This window comes from Dermacentor albipictus, chromosome 1, assembly GCF_038994185.2.
Source record: "Dermacentor albipictus isolate Rhodes 1998 colony chromosome 1, USDA_Dalb.pri_finalv2, whole genome shotgun sequence".
NCBI classification, from domain to species: Eukaryota; Metazoa; Arthropoda; class Arachnida; order Ixodida; family Ixodidae; genus Dermacentor; species Dermacentor albipictus.
In genome coordinates, this window is record NC_091821.1 from 220,547,193 (window position 1) to 220,566,102 (window position 18,910).

Genomic DNA, 18,910 nt, shown 5'->3' on the forward strand with positions numbered 1-18,910 from the left:
AAGACCCGTTACACGACTAGATGTCTGACTTGTAGTACATGGGTGCAACTTTAACGCCAAGCCACATCTTATAAAATCGATTGCGCTGCTTGGTGCAAACTCTGGTCATTCAGGAAGGACACCGAGTTCCTAATAAATGTATAGCACCTATAGCACAATGTCGCATAGCGTGATTTTGTGTGTTCAAGTGATTCTATTAAAATATGCTTCCTCTAGACCATTAAGCGAGTTTGAATTGATCTCTTTAAACTACGCTCGAGTAGCCGACCGCATGTGGAGTTGTCAGCCTCAGTGTCTGTTTTGAGTTTCTCTCTGTGTCCTTATACAGCGGCAGTTGTCATGTTGGCTCACCAGCTGGCTTCGCGGCATCGTCGACGTACTGTCAAAAACGATGTGCGCAAAATGCCAAGCGCGTTGTACAGTGCACCAACTGCGCGTCACGTGACGGCGCATTGGGTAGTCTGTCTGCAAGACGCGCCGTGGTTACTTTTCTTGTTTACGCTAAACATTGCTCTAGAGGGAAAGAAAAAAGAGTGAAGAGAGATAGGCCTTGTCGTTCTATTTTGCTCGTCGGTGCCTTTTTTTTTCCTTTTCTGCTAGAACATTGCTTAGTCCCAACCAGAACCGGCCAGCTTTTCATTCTTACAGCGATTGACGAAGCTTCAACAGCCGCGTGTCGCCGCCTACCCCGACACGCCGCCGAATTGCCCACTGGGGAGCTTAGTTTACACCTGCCTAGGAACGTCACTCTACCTGCCATTCGTAACGGCACCTGTCTGTTCAAGGCTGCGGCCTACCAAGTGCACTGCGAGCCATTCCCGACGTACCTCAGCTGCCATAAGGTGACGCTCACTGTCTGATCGAACGTCGAAAGAAATTGCAAGTGAAACGTGGGCCAGGCTCTGCTGTAACAGCGTCATTCGGACACCGCTGAATGGAAATAAGGCTGCTGCGCGTGTGACCGCTGTGCGCGAAGCACTCTATCGCGAGAGTGCGGCAGAGCGTTGAGAAGAGAGCACTCACAGCGAAGTGGTCGAGCGAGAAGACACGATCTGACATTTAGTGCAGAGTTAGTGCCTCGTGTACTCTGAGCATCGGTGGGTGAATAAATGAATGAATAAAGCCGAAGTTTGTTCAGAAACTGCGGAGCAAAATCGCGAGGAGAAATAAATAATTGCGGGGCCGTCTATATTGGGACCAGTGGCGCAATGATGTCGCCAAAGGTGGGATGTACCTAAATAATCCATTTGCCTGTTTGTTTATTTGCTTTTGAGCATTCACTATGAACGTAAGCCGATGGTTTCGCTCCCTCGATTTGAGTTTCACTTTAATTGCAACAAACAATGTTATTTTCAAACAGTTCATGCGAACGAGCACGCAGGAAAAGGGTTTAACGAGCAACTGCAGAAGCTCTTGGCAAAAGAAAATACCAATACTCTCATTGAAAGCAGGAAACGGCGTTTCATTACATTTATTTATTTATTTATTTATTTATTTATTTATTTATCTATCTATCTATCTATCTATCTATCTATCTATCTATCTATCTATCTATCTATCTATCTATCTATCTATCTATCTATCTATCTATCTATCTATCTATCTATCTATCTATCTATCTATCTATCTATCTATCTATCTATCTATCTATCTATCTATCTAGCTATCTATCTATTTTTACCGATAAAATTAATTCGTTTAATGCCGATGCGCAAATGCAAATTCTTACGGTTCATTCCATCTCAAGTGTCACCAACCGTTTTCAAAAAGATCAAATTTATCTTTACCACTAAAAACTAAATTTTATCCAATAATACATTCGGAGTAAGGCGTCAATAAAGCATCGCATAAAAGCTGCTATCAGCCGTACTTTTAACTAAAACACTTCAGTGTGTAATTTATGCATGAATTGTCTGAACATGGGCAGCAAAACTATTTCATAAGCAAGGTAAGCTCAAAGTGCTCATTCTGCTCATGCAAAGCATCCGATTTATTCATTTATTAACGTGATAGCCTTAAGGGCCCGGTGCCGTAGAACATAAAATACGGCGTCGGCGCCGGCGTCCGTGGTCGAGAGAATCATCCCGAACCACGCGGGCCCTAGGTGTTACTGAACTAATTGAATTTCTCAACGTAAAATGCATCAGAAAATAGTATGACTTACACATACCCTACGGACATGATAGCGTCGGATCGTAATTTGAATCTACGAGAAAACGTAATTCTGTTACGCGGAAACTCAAACACGAACCCCTTTTCCAACTACCGAGTGAGCTGTGTCTTAGTAGGTGGGGCGCGGCCCGCTCGGTTCCTTGCAACACCATCAAAAAAAAAAAGAACCAGAAAGCTCGCCTTAGTGAATAACGCTCGCCGCCAGCGTTTCCAGGAAAGCATTACGGTTACATAAACTGCAGTTGCCCGGAAGCGTGAGAAGCAGTCAGGAATGTTCGAATGCTATCGGCTTTACACTCCTAAAGGCGAAGCTTAAGCGTCCTCCCAAATTTTTATTTTATTCTAACCTTCACGTAACGGATCTGGGCGGCTCATTAATAAATGCAAGGAAAGAAAACGGAGAGAACACCTGTCAACCTTGTAGTTTACGCTTATATACGTATGTGCGATCGCATGGCGACTTGAGCACGATGCACCGGCCAGCACGACTGGTTGCACGTTTATACGTGTGAATTCGATTTCTCCACAATAAGCCGTGGTACGTTTCGAATGTACTGTAAGCATAAATTGTAACGCGGTGAAGTATAATTATGCAACCCTCCTGCTCCCCCCCCCCTACCCGCCCCTTCTTATTTTTCGTTTCCATGCGTGAGTGCGACCATAGCGAAACTTATGCCCGACACTGAGTTCTATAGGCCACGGTATAATGCGATGATTTTATATTCCAACGCTACCTCTTTTCGCGCTTTCCGAGTGGTCCGGGCAGCGCTCCATCCACGTTATCACTGGGATCGGATGACCATGAGCGGCGGGTGATAAGAAAGGAATAGCATCGAGTGAAACGAAAAGGAGAGATTTGTGTGTACATCGTATATTCTGTTTTTAATAAAAGATGGAGAAGTTTGCCTGGCTGACGGCCTGGTACGCTACTTGATGGGTAAAAGTTATTGTGTAGACGACGGTGCTTTGACACAGGCACAAATGGCACATACATCCATAGACATGCACGTACACTCCACCTGTTAGTAAAGTCTGATTAAGGCACGTAGTTCTCAAAAATGTTACTATCTCTTTCATTACACGCAATGCGCAAGCAGTGTTTCGCCACGGGTCAGGAATATAGCGTAGTTTTAAGCTGAAGTCGGGTCAAAAACTACAACGCAGCCTTCATAGGTTGTCTGCCCGATGAATATCGACTGCGCTCACATAAAATATGCTGCAAGTCCTCAGGAACACTGCACACTGAACACATCGGCGTGTCTAATCACTGAAGGTTGCACTTAAAGTCGCTGGTGTAAGCCACGTCTAGCCTGATGCGATGAAGGCATGCTTGGTCGTGCCTGCTGAAGCATCACGGCTTGCTTAACTGGCAGGATGAGTCGGTTCTGTAAAGGGATCCGTATTGACGGTTCGCATCGCATCGCACCACACGGTACGCTGTGGCCGCCACACGACAGTGGTGTTCACAGCGACAGTGAGACAGCGAAAGGAAACGTTACATTACACCAGATGGCATATGACATTAGGGCAGGTATAATGTAACGGTTACTGGATGGTACCATGTGACATCGCTTCGTCTACACAGCGATATCCCTGTGTATATGCAGCGATATGTCACATAATACTGTCTATTCATTATAGTAATCATGTGCCGCAGTTCTTGCATTCACTTGTCTCGCGTGCGTTCAAATTCATGCAGCAAGCACGCCACCGCCAAGCAGCAATCATTTCCTGCATAGTCTAAACATACCGGAATGCGTGGGTGCCCACTGCCCTACCGTGTGCGTTGCAGCTGAAGTGAATGGGAAATCGGAAATGAAAGCGATTCTGTAGCGGCAAATAACCTAATCTTTGGCTTTTCAATAGACGTTTGTGAACTACTGACGCAAAAAAAAATAGCTCGTATAATATTCGGCGAAAAAAAAACGTTGCCTCTGAACTGTAGTAAGATAACAAAAAAGCAAGAAACAGTTGCGACAAATCGCGTGATCAGAAATCCGCGGACTTCGCCGCCAGCAATCTATAACCACTCCTCACACGCGCACGTACACCTTTAGGGGCTTTCCCACCGTCACGAAGTCACAAGTGCAAAATTTCATCAACTCTGCATTTGTGGCATCGAGTGACCAGTGCGAATTACTACCAGCGAGTAGTTCCTGCAGAGAAGACACACACTGTAAGCTGAAAATTCATATAAAGGACTTCCGTTCTGAAAGACCGTGTTGAACGCGTTTAACCGTTCCCTGCGGAATTATTGTCTGCACGGAAAAAAATATATAGACCGAAAATGCGCGCAAAAGATAATTCAAGTTATTCGCAGGACGAATTTCTCACCTCCTACGTCTTTTCTTGCAAACATGTTGACGGCTACGCTCTTTCCAGCCTTGTCATGTTCCTCCAATCCCTGTAAAACAGCAGTAAATTGGCTCAGTGCCACAATGCTTACACAGGTCGAAACAAAGAAAATAACACTATACTATTTTACCATGTGATTCAGACCAAAATGACAAGAATTATCTAGCGACATCATTTAAAAAAATCACGCAAAACAAGTGAGTCAGAAAAGAGACTCCAACTTCAAGATTAGCGCAATTTAATCATATTTGTAGCAAATTGAATAGATGCAACGGGCTACAAGATGCGCATTGCAAGTAACATCGATAAATCGATTGCCTCCTCATTTCCATTCCTCGTTCTTTGACATCGGCGTGTGAATGTTTGCTCTGCAGTTTGACTAACCTTGCGTTTCGTCGATATTTATCATCCGATTCGCGGAAGCGTTCTTTAACCGCACTTACATATGTGATTTGCCTCGTGCTTCATCTTCTCGTATTGTTGTGCTAACGACGATCTTCCATGATAAGCAACACGAAGAAATCCTGCGTGTCCTGTTCGTTTCTATACGAAAGGCTTATCATTCATATAAACTTGTAAACATTCGCTTACTAACTAAGTTAACAATGATAGAATATGGAAGCGTGACTCAACGAGGACGTAGAAGGAAACAGACACACAGAGACAGTGCTATCTTTGTGTGTCTGCTCCTTTTTACGTCCTTGTTCAGTCGCAGTTACACGTTCTATCATGGATTCAAACCAACTAGCCCGTCAACGTGTTTTAACTAAATTAACCAGCACGGTGTCACGCGCGCACAGGCAAACATGAACGCATCTCGCTCGATGACAGCAGTAACTGTCTGTGAAAACGCTGGAGTGGCGAATCGCGGCAGCAGCCGCGAGCCAATTGACCTCCGTGCATCTGTCGCTTCAACGCGAACGAAACGTCGAAAGCACAGCGCATGCGAAACTGCCGACACTACGCGCACTCTGCAAACATCGCAGATCGCTTTGAAGATGAGGCCCACGCGGGCGCGCACTTTGGCCACGTCGCAGTTCGCTTTCAAGACCCACGAGCGCCAGCAACACGTCCTTACGGCGTCCGCCAAAAGGCTGTTTCACATGGCGCGATTTTGTCAGCGACACAGCGAATTCCGTCGCTCAGCGACAGCCGCGCCGTCGTGGGCTCTCCGCGGCGGGATTCCACCAAGCGATCGGCGCGATGTGCGAGGGGCAATGTGTGACGAAACAAAGCGCCGTCAAAATAGGCTTGCCTGTTTTACCACGCGTTGCTAGCTCTGTGGAGCAATGTCGCGCGCCAGTTTTAGTCGTGTTTTAATAGGGCGTACCCACCAGCGCCTACGGCTTAGGAGCTTCATAAACATTTTTTTTTCTTCCGCTTACACAATTCGTTTAAAAGGAGAAGCTGCACGTTATCCAGGTCGGGAGAAGGACGCCGCTTCAACATAAGACACACTTGATCGCCACTTGTCCCCGTTACAAAGTGCCAAGAAAAGTGCTCGTGACCGCGCTCGAAAAACTGGACAATCGCCCTTTACAGAGGAAAAAGCTCTAGAACACTGGTTCAGACGGGCTTCGGCACTCAAGGCCTTAAGGCTTTGCTGAAGTTTTCAAGGACATGCGAATTGTGCGACCGCCTTTGAATGTTGTAGCGCGTAGTTTCGCGTTACTGTGTGAATTTTTTGGTTTCCATTCTTTTTCCTCTTCTTCTTCTTTCTCCTTTTATTCCCTTTACCCCTTTCCCCAGCACAGCGTAGCCAGCCGGTACCTACACTGGCTAACCGCCCTGTCTTTCCTCCCCTTCGTCTCCTCCTCCTTGATAGCCACCGTCGTCAACCTCTTCATCGCTACCAATTGTGCCAGCTGCTTATACATGCACACTTAATAGTAGCTTGTTCTTCTGCAAAAGCAAATACTCATCCAGGAAAAAAATTGTGGCTTTCATAGTAACAACGAAACTAGAGTGTACTAAACGGAACCACCCCACCGACGCCGCACAAGCCGCACGCTCATACTTGCGGTGTTGTGCAGCGTCTCCCTCACCGCATCTGCAAGCTGTCGTAAAGTCTCAACGCCTTTAAACGTTAAGAAATGATGTACTTATTCTATTATCGAATAATAATAGTAAAATTCGAACATTTGACTAGTTTCCATGTTGTTTTTATTTAACGATGCAGGCATGGATACTTCGTGAGCAGGGGGCAATATAGCGCATCGCTGCAACGGAAATCGCGCTGCCGCAGACGCATGTGAAAGCTGTCAGTGAAAATCGCTCTGCGACGTGCGCGGCAGAGCGATTTTTTTTCCGCCCCAATCGCGCCATGTGGAACATCCTAAAGGCGCCTACTACGGCGTGCGCGATTCGTGTGGCCAACGCCGTAGTAGACGCGGCGGTTGTCTCCTCTCTGTACGAAGCGGCCGTCGAGGAGGACATCGAGGCACCCTAGCAGCCGCCGGAGAAGAACGCCCTTCTCCCTCGCCTGACCCTCCTGTCTGGCGCGCGACAGGAGAGGGAACGCATCCGGGCTGCGTTCCTCGCTCGCACTGTTAAGAACGGCCAGCTGCAGTGCAAATTTTCCACCCAGTTACAACTATGGCGGCAACATTCCGGGAGCGTCGCCGCCAACTTCTAGCCACAGCGTGACTAAATCGACTTTGTGTCGGGGAACAATACGGGCATCCCCCACTCTCCGTCGCTTTTAGCTAGGATGCGTTCGATGAAGCAGGCTTTGTGCTGAAACCGCCACCAATCTCTAGCCTCATCGCCGTTGTGACGGAATGAGTCCGGCGGGCCAACTATTGTTCCCAAACTCCCCAACGCGGACCTGATCTGCTACGGGTGGGCGAGTTGCCGCGGGGACGCCGTTTTGCGCTGCTTCCCACGCACCGACCAAGACGCAAGACAACGCGCTACCCGGAACGGCTCCGAGTTCTACGGGGCCCCTCTGACGTCGGCTCCGGACCTTCGCACGTGTATGCATTGGTGTGTGTAGACCGTCCTGCGGGGAGGCGGCTAGTTTGCGATGACGAAACGAACGTTCGCATCACCTTGTATCGGGAGAGGACCGAGTGTTTAAAAGCCGCTGTTGTGCGGCTGCTCAGGTCACTCTCTATCAAGCAGTCATGTTAGACTGATGTACTTTCTCAAACAGTCATGCTAGACTGATATAAATACTGCAAATAAACCCATATTCCTCGTTCTCGATGAGAAGCAGTCCTTCCCTTCATCAACGTCCTCAGCGTGTATAAGTTGGACGACGGCATGGGCCAGCTACCTTCTAATTCATGCCCGACTCTAATCTTGACAACGGATCACGAGCGATGGGATTGAGCCCCCAATCCTGACAACGCGAAATAGAACCGCGTCCGCCGGCTCACCCTCACACGTTTTCACTCAGTGACGGTGACGCCGATGGTAGAAATGCGCTTGGAGTGTCCATATAATTGCTTTCGCAATAATATACAGAGCACACTCTAGAAAGAAGACTGAACCTTGTATCAGATAAATAAGGGGGCGCGAGGACATACGCAGGTGTCATCTGTCGGTAGCACCCCGTTCCCGTGGTATGCGGAAATAACATGACGCGCTCCTCGTAGTTGGGCTGCCGGCGCTTAATTAAAACAGATCGCGCGCGCCCTCTCGGACATTTGAGCAGGCGCCTTCAAAGCGAGGGAAGTTTTTTCACCGCCGAATTATTGGTCCCGGAAAAACTGAAAGCACAAAACGCTTTACGGAAGCTGAATATTTACCAAATGCAACGCACGGTCACTTTGTGCGTATACGTCGCAACGTGGTCCGCCGAACCGGCTTCTTACGCGCAAGAAGCCATTTCCAAGAGAATACGATGCGAGATAGACTAGCTTTGTGCACGCTGTCTGCAAAAGCGAAGCCAATGACGGCTCAGTGCAGCGATCGCACGCATTCGCAGCGAGTGGCTGCGCGTGTGCATGGACGTAGGTGCCCGATATTTTGATTTCGTTGCAATCGTTATTGACCGTGCCTTTCTTTCTTCTTTCTTTCTTTTGATTCGAAAAAAAATTATCCCAAAATCACCAGTGAACGATAACGCATGTCTGTCTCTTCAGGTGCAATACATGAAGAGGTACATTACTTTCACGACATATTGTAATTTCCACTTAGCCAATTAAAAACATTTACTAATGAACTGTTTAAGGTATCCATTTGTTGAAACTGAAATTGTAGCAAAGAACTATTAGAAATCGTGACTAGCATCATTTTCGAGATATAAGTCCCCAAAATGTGATAAAATATCTATTAGCGTGGCAGTATTATTCGGGACGTTTGGAGGGAGCCTTTTAAGAAACTGTTAACAGGAACGCCAATACATTTCGGCGACATTTTGCACATCGATAAGTCACAATTTGCGCTAGCCTTGGGGTTTTGCTAAGTAGACATGGCTTCACTGCTGCTCAATTTCACGGTTTGAACAGATAACATAAACTGAATATTTACAAAGTTATTCATTGAATTTTTCTAATTATCGACCCGTACATTGCGACTTTTCGTGCATGTCCGCATATTCAATAATTGACCTGAACACGCTGAATTGCGCTTTCAGAAGCGATTACTTTAAAAAAAATCAATATAATATCGACAGAACATGATAAATTGTCAAAGAGCCTGAACTTGACAACATTCGTGAGCCTTCACGCCAGAAAAACAGCGAGAAAAGAGGGACAATAAGGACTGGCAGGATAAAGCGCAGCTTTGCCCGCTCTTGTCCCATTTCCTACGCAGTGTTTCTTTTTTTCGTCATCAACGCACGGTAAATACATAACGTACGCACTTACACCGTGCTCTAAGCTTTAGATGACAGCATATGAGCATTTGACAGGTCATAAGCAATCAGCATTGCGCGAACGCTTGCAAACTCCATTCGAAAATACTTTGTCGCGCACGGGGACGTGCGGTATAGAAGTTCAGGACGAGCCAATATTTCTCTGAATCCTTCAATGTCGTATTATTTACTGTAGCTGCGCTGCGAACCACATCGCGGCTAAGGCTCGCATGGCGTGGTTAAAAACTTGCGCATGTAACTTTCTTATGTGCGTCCTCGTCTACGCGCCCCCCTTTCACCTCCGAATAAAAACTTTCGCTTTCAATCCCGCTCCTCTAGCTGCTGCCGGCGCAGCCAATGCGGCAGCATTGTCCACGTGATCTCATGTTCGTCGCGCCGATGGCAGCGCCAGTCTTTCCAGTCGTGGCACTCATCCCCACGCTTTTCTTTTCTTTTTTTTAGACAAGATGCGGCGGGAAAAATGTCTAGTCCAAAACGTCCGCTCCAAACACCCGCTCCAAATGCGGATGAAAATTGATCGAGGTGACTTTGAAGATAATAAAGTCTGAGGAGATAGGAGAATCCGGACTATTCCGACCCGAGACAATAGAACTTCGCCGACTGTAACTTGGCGTCGAATTTTACAAAATGCTTTGCTTTCCCCATCAAAAGGAAGACAGTGCTGGTTATGACCACCGTGGCAACAAGGAAACTATTGAAAAGGTAATTTACCGCTGTCGCTGATACAGCGCACACACCCGGTCAATCGCGACCGCGCTGGCCCGTCTTGACTACCGGCCGCTTTCGAAGTCGTGGAACACCGGCCTATATATACAGTCCTCGCCACAATTCGGCCAAGACATTCTTCAAGCTTTTACGTTCAAGTGGTCTATCAGAGAGACTGTATAGTGTTCACACACGTTCCCCACCGCTTCTAATTCATTTTCGCGCGCTATCTCTCCGCTATTCTTTCCGTCTTTCTTTTCCCTTTACCTTTCCCCCAGTGCTGAGTAAAAATTTAGAAGCGCTCCCGGTTAACCCCCTGCCTTTTCGACACCATTTCTTTCTCTCTCTCGCTCCCCCTCCTCTCTCTCTTTCTCTCTGAAGCACTACAGAGTCAAAGGCGCTCGCACAAGCCAGACGTTCTCATAAAGCACAAAAGCGCCTTCACTGCTTTCACTGCCTTCTGAGCCAATGATCGGCGGGGATGGCGTTCTAATATTATCTGTTCACTCAAAAGACGATCAGCCAATTTCCTGAATGCCTTGGACATAGGTTCTCTGTGCTTCAAAGTGAAGACAGTGGCATGATATAGGTGCTCAATGTTCAGGACGCAGTCCCAGACATCAGATGCAAGACTGTCAGTCACTCTAATTACTGCTGAATAAGCTATCATGAAGGCAACTCCCGACCGCAACCGACACAGGAGAGGCTCTTCACGTCGGTACAGTCCGGTAGGATGTCCGAGTTGTAGCAAAATATTTAATTTGGGCATTGTCATGCACTCTCTCTCCCTTCTTTCTATTGGCCTTATCCCTTCCCCCAGCGTAGTGTAGCCAACCAGACTCTTGACTGGTTAACATCCCTGCCTTCCTTTTATCTCTGTCTATCTCTCTATATCCCTCTCTCTCTCTCTCTCTCTCTCTCTCTCCCTCTCTGGGGAGATAGGCTGGGCAGTGTTAAATGAGGTTTAACTGGATAGGTGAGAAGCAGTATGCCTCGAGCTACTTCGTTTCTCTTATATGCAAAAATAGAAGTAAGTTTGGTTTAAACAAAAATTTTTAAAAATGTTGGGCATATCATAAGTTATCTGTGACTAAAACTTTAAGTGTGCTGGATAATTAGGCGCCTCGTGGAAAATTGCCGAAGTCTCAGTGGCTACGGTGTTGGGCTGCTCAGCACGAGGTCGCGGGATCGAATCCCGGCCAGGGCAGCCGCATTTCGATGGGGGCGAAATGCGAAAACACCCGTGTACTTAGATTTAGGTGCACGTTAAAGAACCCCAGGTGGTCGAGATTTCCGGAGTCCTCCACTACGGCGTGCCTCATAATCCGAAAGTGGTTTTGGCACGTAAAACCCCATAGTTAATTAAATTAAAAATTGCCGACGTTCGGTTAATTGCACTTTGCACAGTGCGTCGCTTCATAACTATCATGTGTATCAAGATAAAACTTGCTATAGACATAAAGCGAGTCTTTGGATGAACACGATGGAGGAAATTCAAGGCTGCGGATGCTTTCGAGGCATTGTCTAAAAATTATCAAATTTATACAAAGTGTAGTTCATATCGATGCATGGCGAGAGGCTAGAATGTTTGCGAATAACTGGGTGTGCCAAGATGAAACTTCCTAAGAATAGATTGTGCGTCACGTACAATTTCAATGTTATAAGCGCATTAGGCGCGCCCAAGAAAATTTCCAAATTGCCGTCGAAGAACTTAAAGCGCTCGTTCGAGCAGAATAAACTTTAATAACAGGTGTCGTAAACAAACAGTTCGACATATCTGCTTGAAACTTTGCATACATACATGGGAGACCATCTAGATTTAATACCAACCATTGGAAAGACTTTTCTAAATTGATAACCATGAATTTGAGAAATTTAATAGTACGCCGTACCACGTTCAACGCGCAGCTCTGGTTATGACTCGGCGCTGCGCGTATTGGTGAGAAAGATACGCGAGGCTCGCTGGTTCCAATAGAACTCCACAGGAGTCAGCTTTTCTTTATTTATTTTTCTTTGCCAGGGATGCGTTATGTGGATACAAGGAGCGCGCCGGGCGTCCGTGGCCTTTTGTCTCGAACTACTTTACTGGTATTTCGTATATGATTCTTCAAAGTCTCACAAGGCTGCTAGCTTTTATCATTTTTTTTTCGGGCGCCTTGGGTTTTCCCCTCAGACATCTCAACAGGAACACTTGAATGGAATGTCTGCAATTCAAATCAGGCTTCAAGTATACGGCACGGCAGAAACGGTCGCCGCATACAAGAGATTATTGCCGCTTAAGATTGTTCATTGGACCATTGAAAACAGATACAGGACGTTAGGTATTTTATTCGCCGAAAAACCTGGCAAAATAATTGTGCTTTCCCCTGACAAACCGCATGCGGATACAATACGTCTCTAGAATGCGCCAGCACATTACTGAGAGGCAATTATCCTTATAGTTAAAGCCACATGTTGAACCGTGCCTGAGGAAAATACTAATATCAAACTTCCTTTCTCTTCTTATATGACAAATAAAGCAGCTTGGTATTCCACAAGCGAAGAAGTGTTTATTACTTTTTTTTTTCTGGATGTGAAACTGTTCCGCCTAGTATACTTTAACTAAAAGCCGAACAACCTGACCAGACGCGAATATTTGAGGGAAAATTTAACATATGGTGGTACTGTCGTATAACGGCATGCATTGAAGCCCTTCACAGGGGGCTAGAAAGAAATGCCTATTTTCCTGTCTACTTCGCCCTAAATGTATATGTCGAATGAAAATTGGTCTGGAATGTTTCATAAAGCTGTCTCTCGGAGCAGCAAGGTATCCAGTTAATGCATAATAACAGAGTTCGATATCAATGTTTCAAAAATTAGTTTCACATCGAATGAAAGGGAAGCCATTGCAAGCACATCCGGAAAAGCAGGTAATTTTAGTCCGAGAGGCAAAAAGGTAACGTTCAGTCTAAGAAGGTCAGGAAACGCGCTGAAACTCCGCGCGCCATAGCCGGAAAGTCTCGTGTCGGCATCAGCAGCGGCCCTCGCAGCCGAAAATGTCCTGGTGCAAAAGCGATCGCACAAAACATTGCCTTTGGTCGTACGAAAATGTGACACCTTCGATCCCGACAAATAACCAGCAAGTCTCCGCCTTAGACTCGTACCTTGAAACCGGAAATGAACTTCGCACTCAAACGCAAATAGGCGCTCGCTATAAAGACAGCTTTCATTTTCTTACACCCAAACATTCTTGTTCTTTTTGTATATACCTAGGGTTCTATAACGTATGGGTCTTAGCAAGGTTGCAGCTTAGAGTGCAACCTAACGTAATATAACGAAGTAAGCTCGACCTGATACAAACTAAGGGAAATCCTACAGCCACGGCTGTCGAATTTCGTTGCCGAAATAATAAAAAATTATTTAAAAAACCTTGTAAAACCGGCGCTCACTACGGCATGAACCCATGAAAGCTCCTAAAATGCTTAGAAGGCGAACAACACCCAACAAAAAACTAGATCAACCTTCAGATAGCAACAGCGCAAATGGACAGCGCGCAACTACAAAGGTGACCACGGGACAGAGCTTGTCCCGTGGCCTTCTTCGTCTTTGTGTGTTGTCCGTTTCCGCTGTTACACTATGCAGTTTCACCAACTCTTCCAACTTTCTGTATTATTAAATCAACCCTCCCTAGATAATTTTTACTCCTAGGTGTTCCAAAGCACGACATCAAGGGCCAGGTACAAGAGCTCATCCCGATTGGGTTTCATTCGTACAAAAGTTGTACTTTAAAACAAAAATAAAAGCAAAGAGTATGCCCTTACGGGTTAGGAAGTAACGTGCAATAAAAACAGCTCCTGACCAAAGTAAATTTACAAAGTGCCCAGGAGGCGAGATTGCCGAACTGCATGCAAGACCATGCCTAGAAGCAAACGAATTGTCTTAAGCTGGCCGTAGCATAAGTTCACATATCAAGAACATTCTACACGCAGAACGCGAGGCGCATCGCTACAGCGTAATGTCTCTGAAAAACGTGACGCATGCGGCGTTTTTACCAGCCTTCTTTCATATCTGAAATGAACGAAACAGTCAGGCACTAAACGGATAACATATAGAAAGCGAGACCATGACGACAGCTAGAAGGTGGCGACCCCTTCATTGGCGTGTAACAATGAAGGTAGCAAAAATAAATGAAAGAAGATGCTCACCTTTGGATGCCCAGGTCCACAAAACGCACAGTATTAAGGGTGGAGCAGTTGAGAGCAACCAAGCGGCCTACAGGATAAACATGGCTGCCCGCTAAGGACTGTGTCCTACGGAACCAGCGAACTTTCAGCAAGCCGTGCTCGTTCCCGCGTGTTTCCTGTCGAGCGCGGATTTCAAAGCGTCGCGTGCGTGTCCTGGCGCTGGTTCCGGGCGATCCGAGTTCCGTGAACTTGCTGCAAATCGAAGCACCGCCGCCACCGCTCTGAAGCCAAACAACGTTGAGGGATATTTTTTTTGCGCCCTCTCGCCTCTTCGCTTGCTCGGGTTGTTTCTGATTCTTTTCTCATTTGTTATTCTCTGGTAGTCGTCACTTTTGCACTGCGCATGCTCTTGGAACAGCCAAAAAGGTGCTAATTTTAAAGCGCGCCGCCGGTGCCGCCGAGGAAGCAGTATAAATAGCTGCCGGCGAGAGCTCGCGATGTCTGGAACCTCGTAAAGGCAGCCGGCGAAGGTCCCCTCCAGAGCACGCAATCCCCGTCCACCTAGCCGATTGCTGAGTTCTTCCCAAAGACCACGTCTTCCGCCGCGCCCACTGGCGACCGCCTCGTGACGCTTGGCGCTCCTGACGTCAAGCAACCAGCCCACGCTTCGGATCCTCGTGCGTCGGCGTCCGTGCCGGCTGGGTCAAGCTTGCCGGTCTTGCAGCGAGTCCCTCGTGCGCGGCATTTGCGAGTGGCGAAAGGCCAGCACCTAGCGTCAATCTACCTGACTCCCTCTGACTCGTACTCAGGGCACAGAAGGATGACCCAAATTTATGTGCCGTATGTTCGTAAGCTTGTATACTGCTGTCTTGATCATACGTTGTTGTTCTTTTCTTTCCTTGTCGAGGAATTCAGCTTTTAAAGCTTAGTCGCAAATAAATATCTCACAGGCTCATTTGTGCTCGCCAGTGTAATCAAAGCTATCCATCGATGTCCACCGTGGTCCACTGGTAATTCATTGGCTTTCTGTGCATAGTAATAAACATAGTCATTGACCTAAACTTTCTTTTATTCCGAATTTGAAGCCACGCGCATCCAGAACCATCTGTCACTGGTCTGATCGTATTCTGTCAGTTATTGAGCAAACTGACATTAATTTGTTAGAGGCTTTGCATCCTCACGGACGGTGAAATGCGCCCGTGAAGTGCCATTCGAATGCAGCGAGATGACGCCACAGTCCAGGATGCTGCATCAACAAACCAACATGCCACACGACGTTGCGTCGCCTTCTGCGTGTTCAATAAGCTTAATTGGGTTTTACCAGTATAAACTTTTGCAGACCCTCACTTTGTCTGTAATAATCACTATAGTATTTAAAGAAAATGTGCTTCTTCAGGTTTGTCACATAAAACTGAGTAATAAGGATCCGTTGAAAAGCCATTGCATCGCTGCGCTTTCTTCGGATCTCAGGAGGCTAAAGGAACCAGTTTGGACGAGCGCGCAAATAAGTGACACCTGTGGCCAGATATGCAGTCACGTGAGGATTTTTTTGACCAGTCCTGAAATAAAAACAAGGTGCGCATACATAGGTTGCTATTCACGTTGCTTCTCCCTACTTTACACTTTACTGATTCAGTATAACTGAGCAAAGTTACGATTGGATCCTACGAGCTGCTGATATTCTGAATGGCTTTCGGCTAAGGATTTATGTTCTTCAGTTATCGATCCCATCAGGGGAACTAAATCGAATGTTTGCAGAAAGTCGCATATGGAGTCGAAGGTGAAGTTAAGCGTCCTATAGGAACGTTAAGAAAGTAAGGCAGCCTTGTTCAAAGAGCGCTTACGTCTCGTAACCTCCATACTCAATAAATACATATTACTGTATAGGTTTCATACGGCGTCCTCAAAGTTAAACGATCAGTAACTAAAAAGAAAGTATTTGCTAGCTAATCAAATGCTACTTGTCCAAGTGGATTACGCGCTGTGGCGGACACAATTTTTGCGAACAAGTAGACTCAGCAAACACAAATTGACAAAAATGCGTTAACTTGTTGAATTTTGTGATAATGGCATATGTTTATATTATAAACTTGAATAAAATCATGTTGAAGACAACTCCCTTTTACAGGGAAGCTGTTAGCCTCTAGTTGGTCGGTATTTCTCGTGTCCGTCAGAAAAAAAAAATAACCGAAAAAAAGTGCATATGTCCTTTGCAATCAGGCATACAAAACACAGCTCAGTATTCATTTCAATAAGAAGAAGCTCAAAACAAGCGCCAAAACCGCATGATGGGTGAGCAGGCGCCTGTGAACAATGCGAGCCACGTTCCTTCCCTCCGCGTGTGTTTTCCGGTAAACATTACGGTTGCATAAGCTGCTCCGGTGGGAAAGGGACAACAGCAGCGTACAAATCAGTTAGTGTCGTCACCAAACTTCATATTTAAAAGGGAGACCTGCCTGGCAACTCATTCAGTTCATTGCAAGACCGCTATGGGTAGACCACGCAAAGTTAAGCCTCCCGAAGAGCAGCGTGAATACGATGAGCGTCGAAGAGTGCAAAATCATAATGCACAACAACGGTGTTGTGCTAAGACGTAAAAAAAAAATTAAACATTTCACATCCCCATCGGCGGCACTTGAGTGGTTTTCTAACAGCTTCGCTGGCCATTCACTTTCGCAGGGTCGGAATGGCGAGTCAATTTTTTTCTTCTATAGCGTTTGTATTCCGAGATATTCATCATCAAGTTTGACGCTCGAGCGCTAATTTCGCATTCAGATGCAGAAGTCCCGACCCAAAGATGACCCACCCTCCCTCTCCTAACCCCATGTGACGTAACTCAATCCGTATAGCACACCAGTCCAGAAGCCGAGTGAAACCAAAACAAGACTGGCCCCGCAATCGCGTACGCCACACGGGGAGTTCGTCTTTATGTCGAAATTCCCGCCTCTGAAATCGAAATGAGCGTCCTGCTGCGCTAAAGTTGGTGATAAATATCTAGGAACACAAAAGCTTTAGAAATGTGCCAAAGAATGAAGTTATCCTCGAATACCATTGTCTTGAAGTTTCTAATATAAACATATACCATAATCCCGATATAGTGTTTTAGCGCGAAAGCGCGTTTTCACCCGTGCAAAGGAAGAGACACATACAAGCAATTTAGCGCTTGTGTGTTTCTTCCGGTGTCCGTGTGAAAACGTTTCCGCGTTAAAACACTATATCAAAGATGTCGCACCAACAAGGCTAGAAGTCAATCCTTGCATAATCACTAACTTGCAAAAGTTCATTAACAAATTTGTGATAATTACATACTTGCTGACATCACTTGTTCACAAAACTTGTGTCCGCCACAGCGCATATAAGCCACATGTCCAATCAGCATTTGAATAGCTGTAGCATAGCTCTTTTGTTAAAATTACTGATAGTTTAAATTTGAGGACAGTGTACAGGATCCTATATAACCATACATGGCATATTGGATGCCGGGATTATAGAGCACATTGGTTTTTGAAACGGAAAGTGTAGGAAGGGGGAGAAGGAAAGCTCATGGGAGGCGAATGGTATCCTTGGAAGCCTCAAGGAAACGGCAGCTTCAGCAAACGATTAAAACGATCTTGCTGCATGTTCGAACGGTCAAACATATTTTCAGCGTGCGCCCACCAGTCACATTGCATCTAACCAATAAACAGCGATCCATAAGGTGTCATTACTGCTGTTTGTGCCAAATTTTGTCCTTGCTTCTTAGATGCCTGCAGCAGGTGCTTGCATTCCTCTGATTTCTAGTTCATTTGTGGATCATCAAAGAAAGAGAACAAACTATATCGGCTTATATTTAATCTACCCGTTAACCTAGCTCACACTTCACTAAATCCTATGCGTCCATAGCATAATGGACATGACTACCCAATAAACGCAAAAGAAGTAGAAGAGTGCGAATATTCAAAATTTCGAATATGAATCGAATAAACAAATTAAAATCCGGGCTTTCACGTGCCAAAACGACGATATGATTATGAGGGACGCCGTAGTGGGGTCAGGATTAATTTTACTGGGGTTCTTAGTTAACGTGCACCCAACGCATGTTATACAAAAGTTATTGCATTTCGCACCCATCGAATCCCGGCCGCCGCGGCCGAGATTTGACCCCACGACCTCTGGCTTTTCAGTGCACCTGCATAGCTGCTAAGCCACCATGGCAAGTGACGGATCGAATAGTCCTTGCTATTTGATTTGTATTCGATTTGAGAATTCACTATTCAAAAATGTCGAATATTATTGTGTATTCAAGTATTTGAGACTATTGCGGATGTTCCCCTCGATGTTGGTGGTGGTGGTAACAACTTTATTAACAATCCGGCATATTCGTGGCCTGGGCCTAGGCCACCCCCGAGGAGGTCCGGAGATCCTGTCTCCTCGCCGCCTCACGGGCTTGCTGGATGGCCCATAGTTGATTTTCGAGGTTTGAGCTGCGCAACGCGGCCGTCCATCGCGCCGCAGCCTCATCTGGGGAAACTGCATTTTCTTCGCATATAACGTCACATTCCCAGAGAATGTGTCTAAGAGTTGCGTGAGCCCTGCTGCATAGCTTGCAGTTATCATCTGAGTAGACGTCCGGATATATCCTCCTGAGATGGACGGGGTTGGGGAAAGTCTTTGTTTGTAGCTGCCGCCAGTCTACCGCTTGGGCCCTGTCGAG

General features: G+C 46.2%; 1 protein-coding gene across 4 annotated transcripts in view; it reads right to left on the bottom strand.

Annotated features, from left to right (window-relative positions):
- Window positions 1–14,910, bottom strand: part of LOC135897427 (platelet binding protein GspB-like) — a 218,656-nt gene extending 203,746 nt beyond the window's left edge. For 2 of the 4 annotated variants that reach the window (XM_070530921.1, XM_070530918.1), the window contains exons 1-2: window positions 14,239–14,909; window positions 4,507–4,576 (exon numbers count right to left, since the gene is read on the bottom strand). In XM_070530921.1, coding sequence (XP_070387022.1) covers window positions 4,507–4,531 — 25 coding nt within the window. In that variant the 5' untranslated portion in view covers window positions 4,532–4,576; window positions 14,239–14,909. Of the gene's footprint in view, window positions 1–4,506; window positions 4,577–14,238 lie in introns of all 4 variants that reach the window. The other 2 variants (XM_070530920.1, XM_070530919.1) reach the window with 2 other exon arrangements.
- Window positions 14,911–18,910: the final 4,000 nt, after the last annotated feature.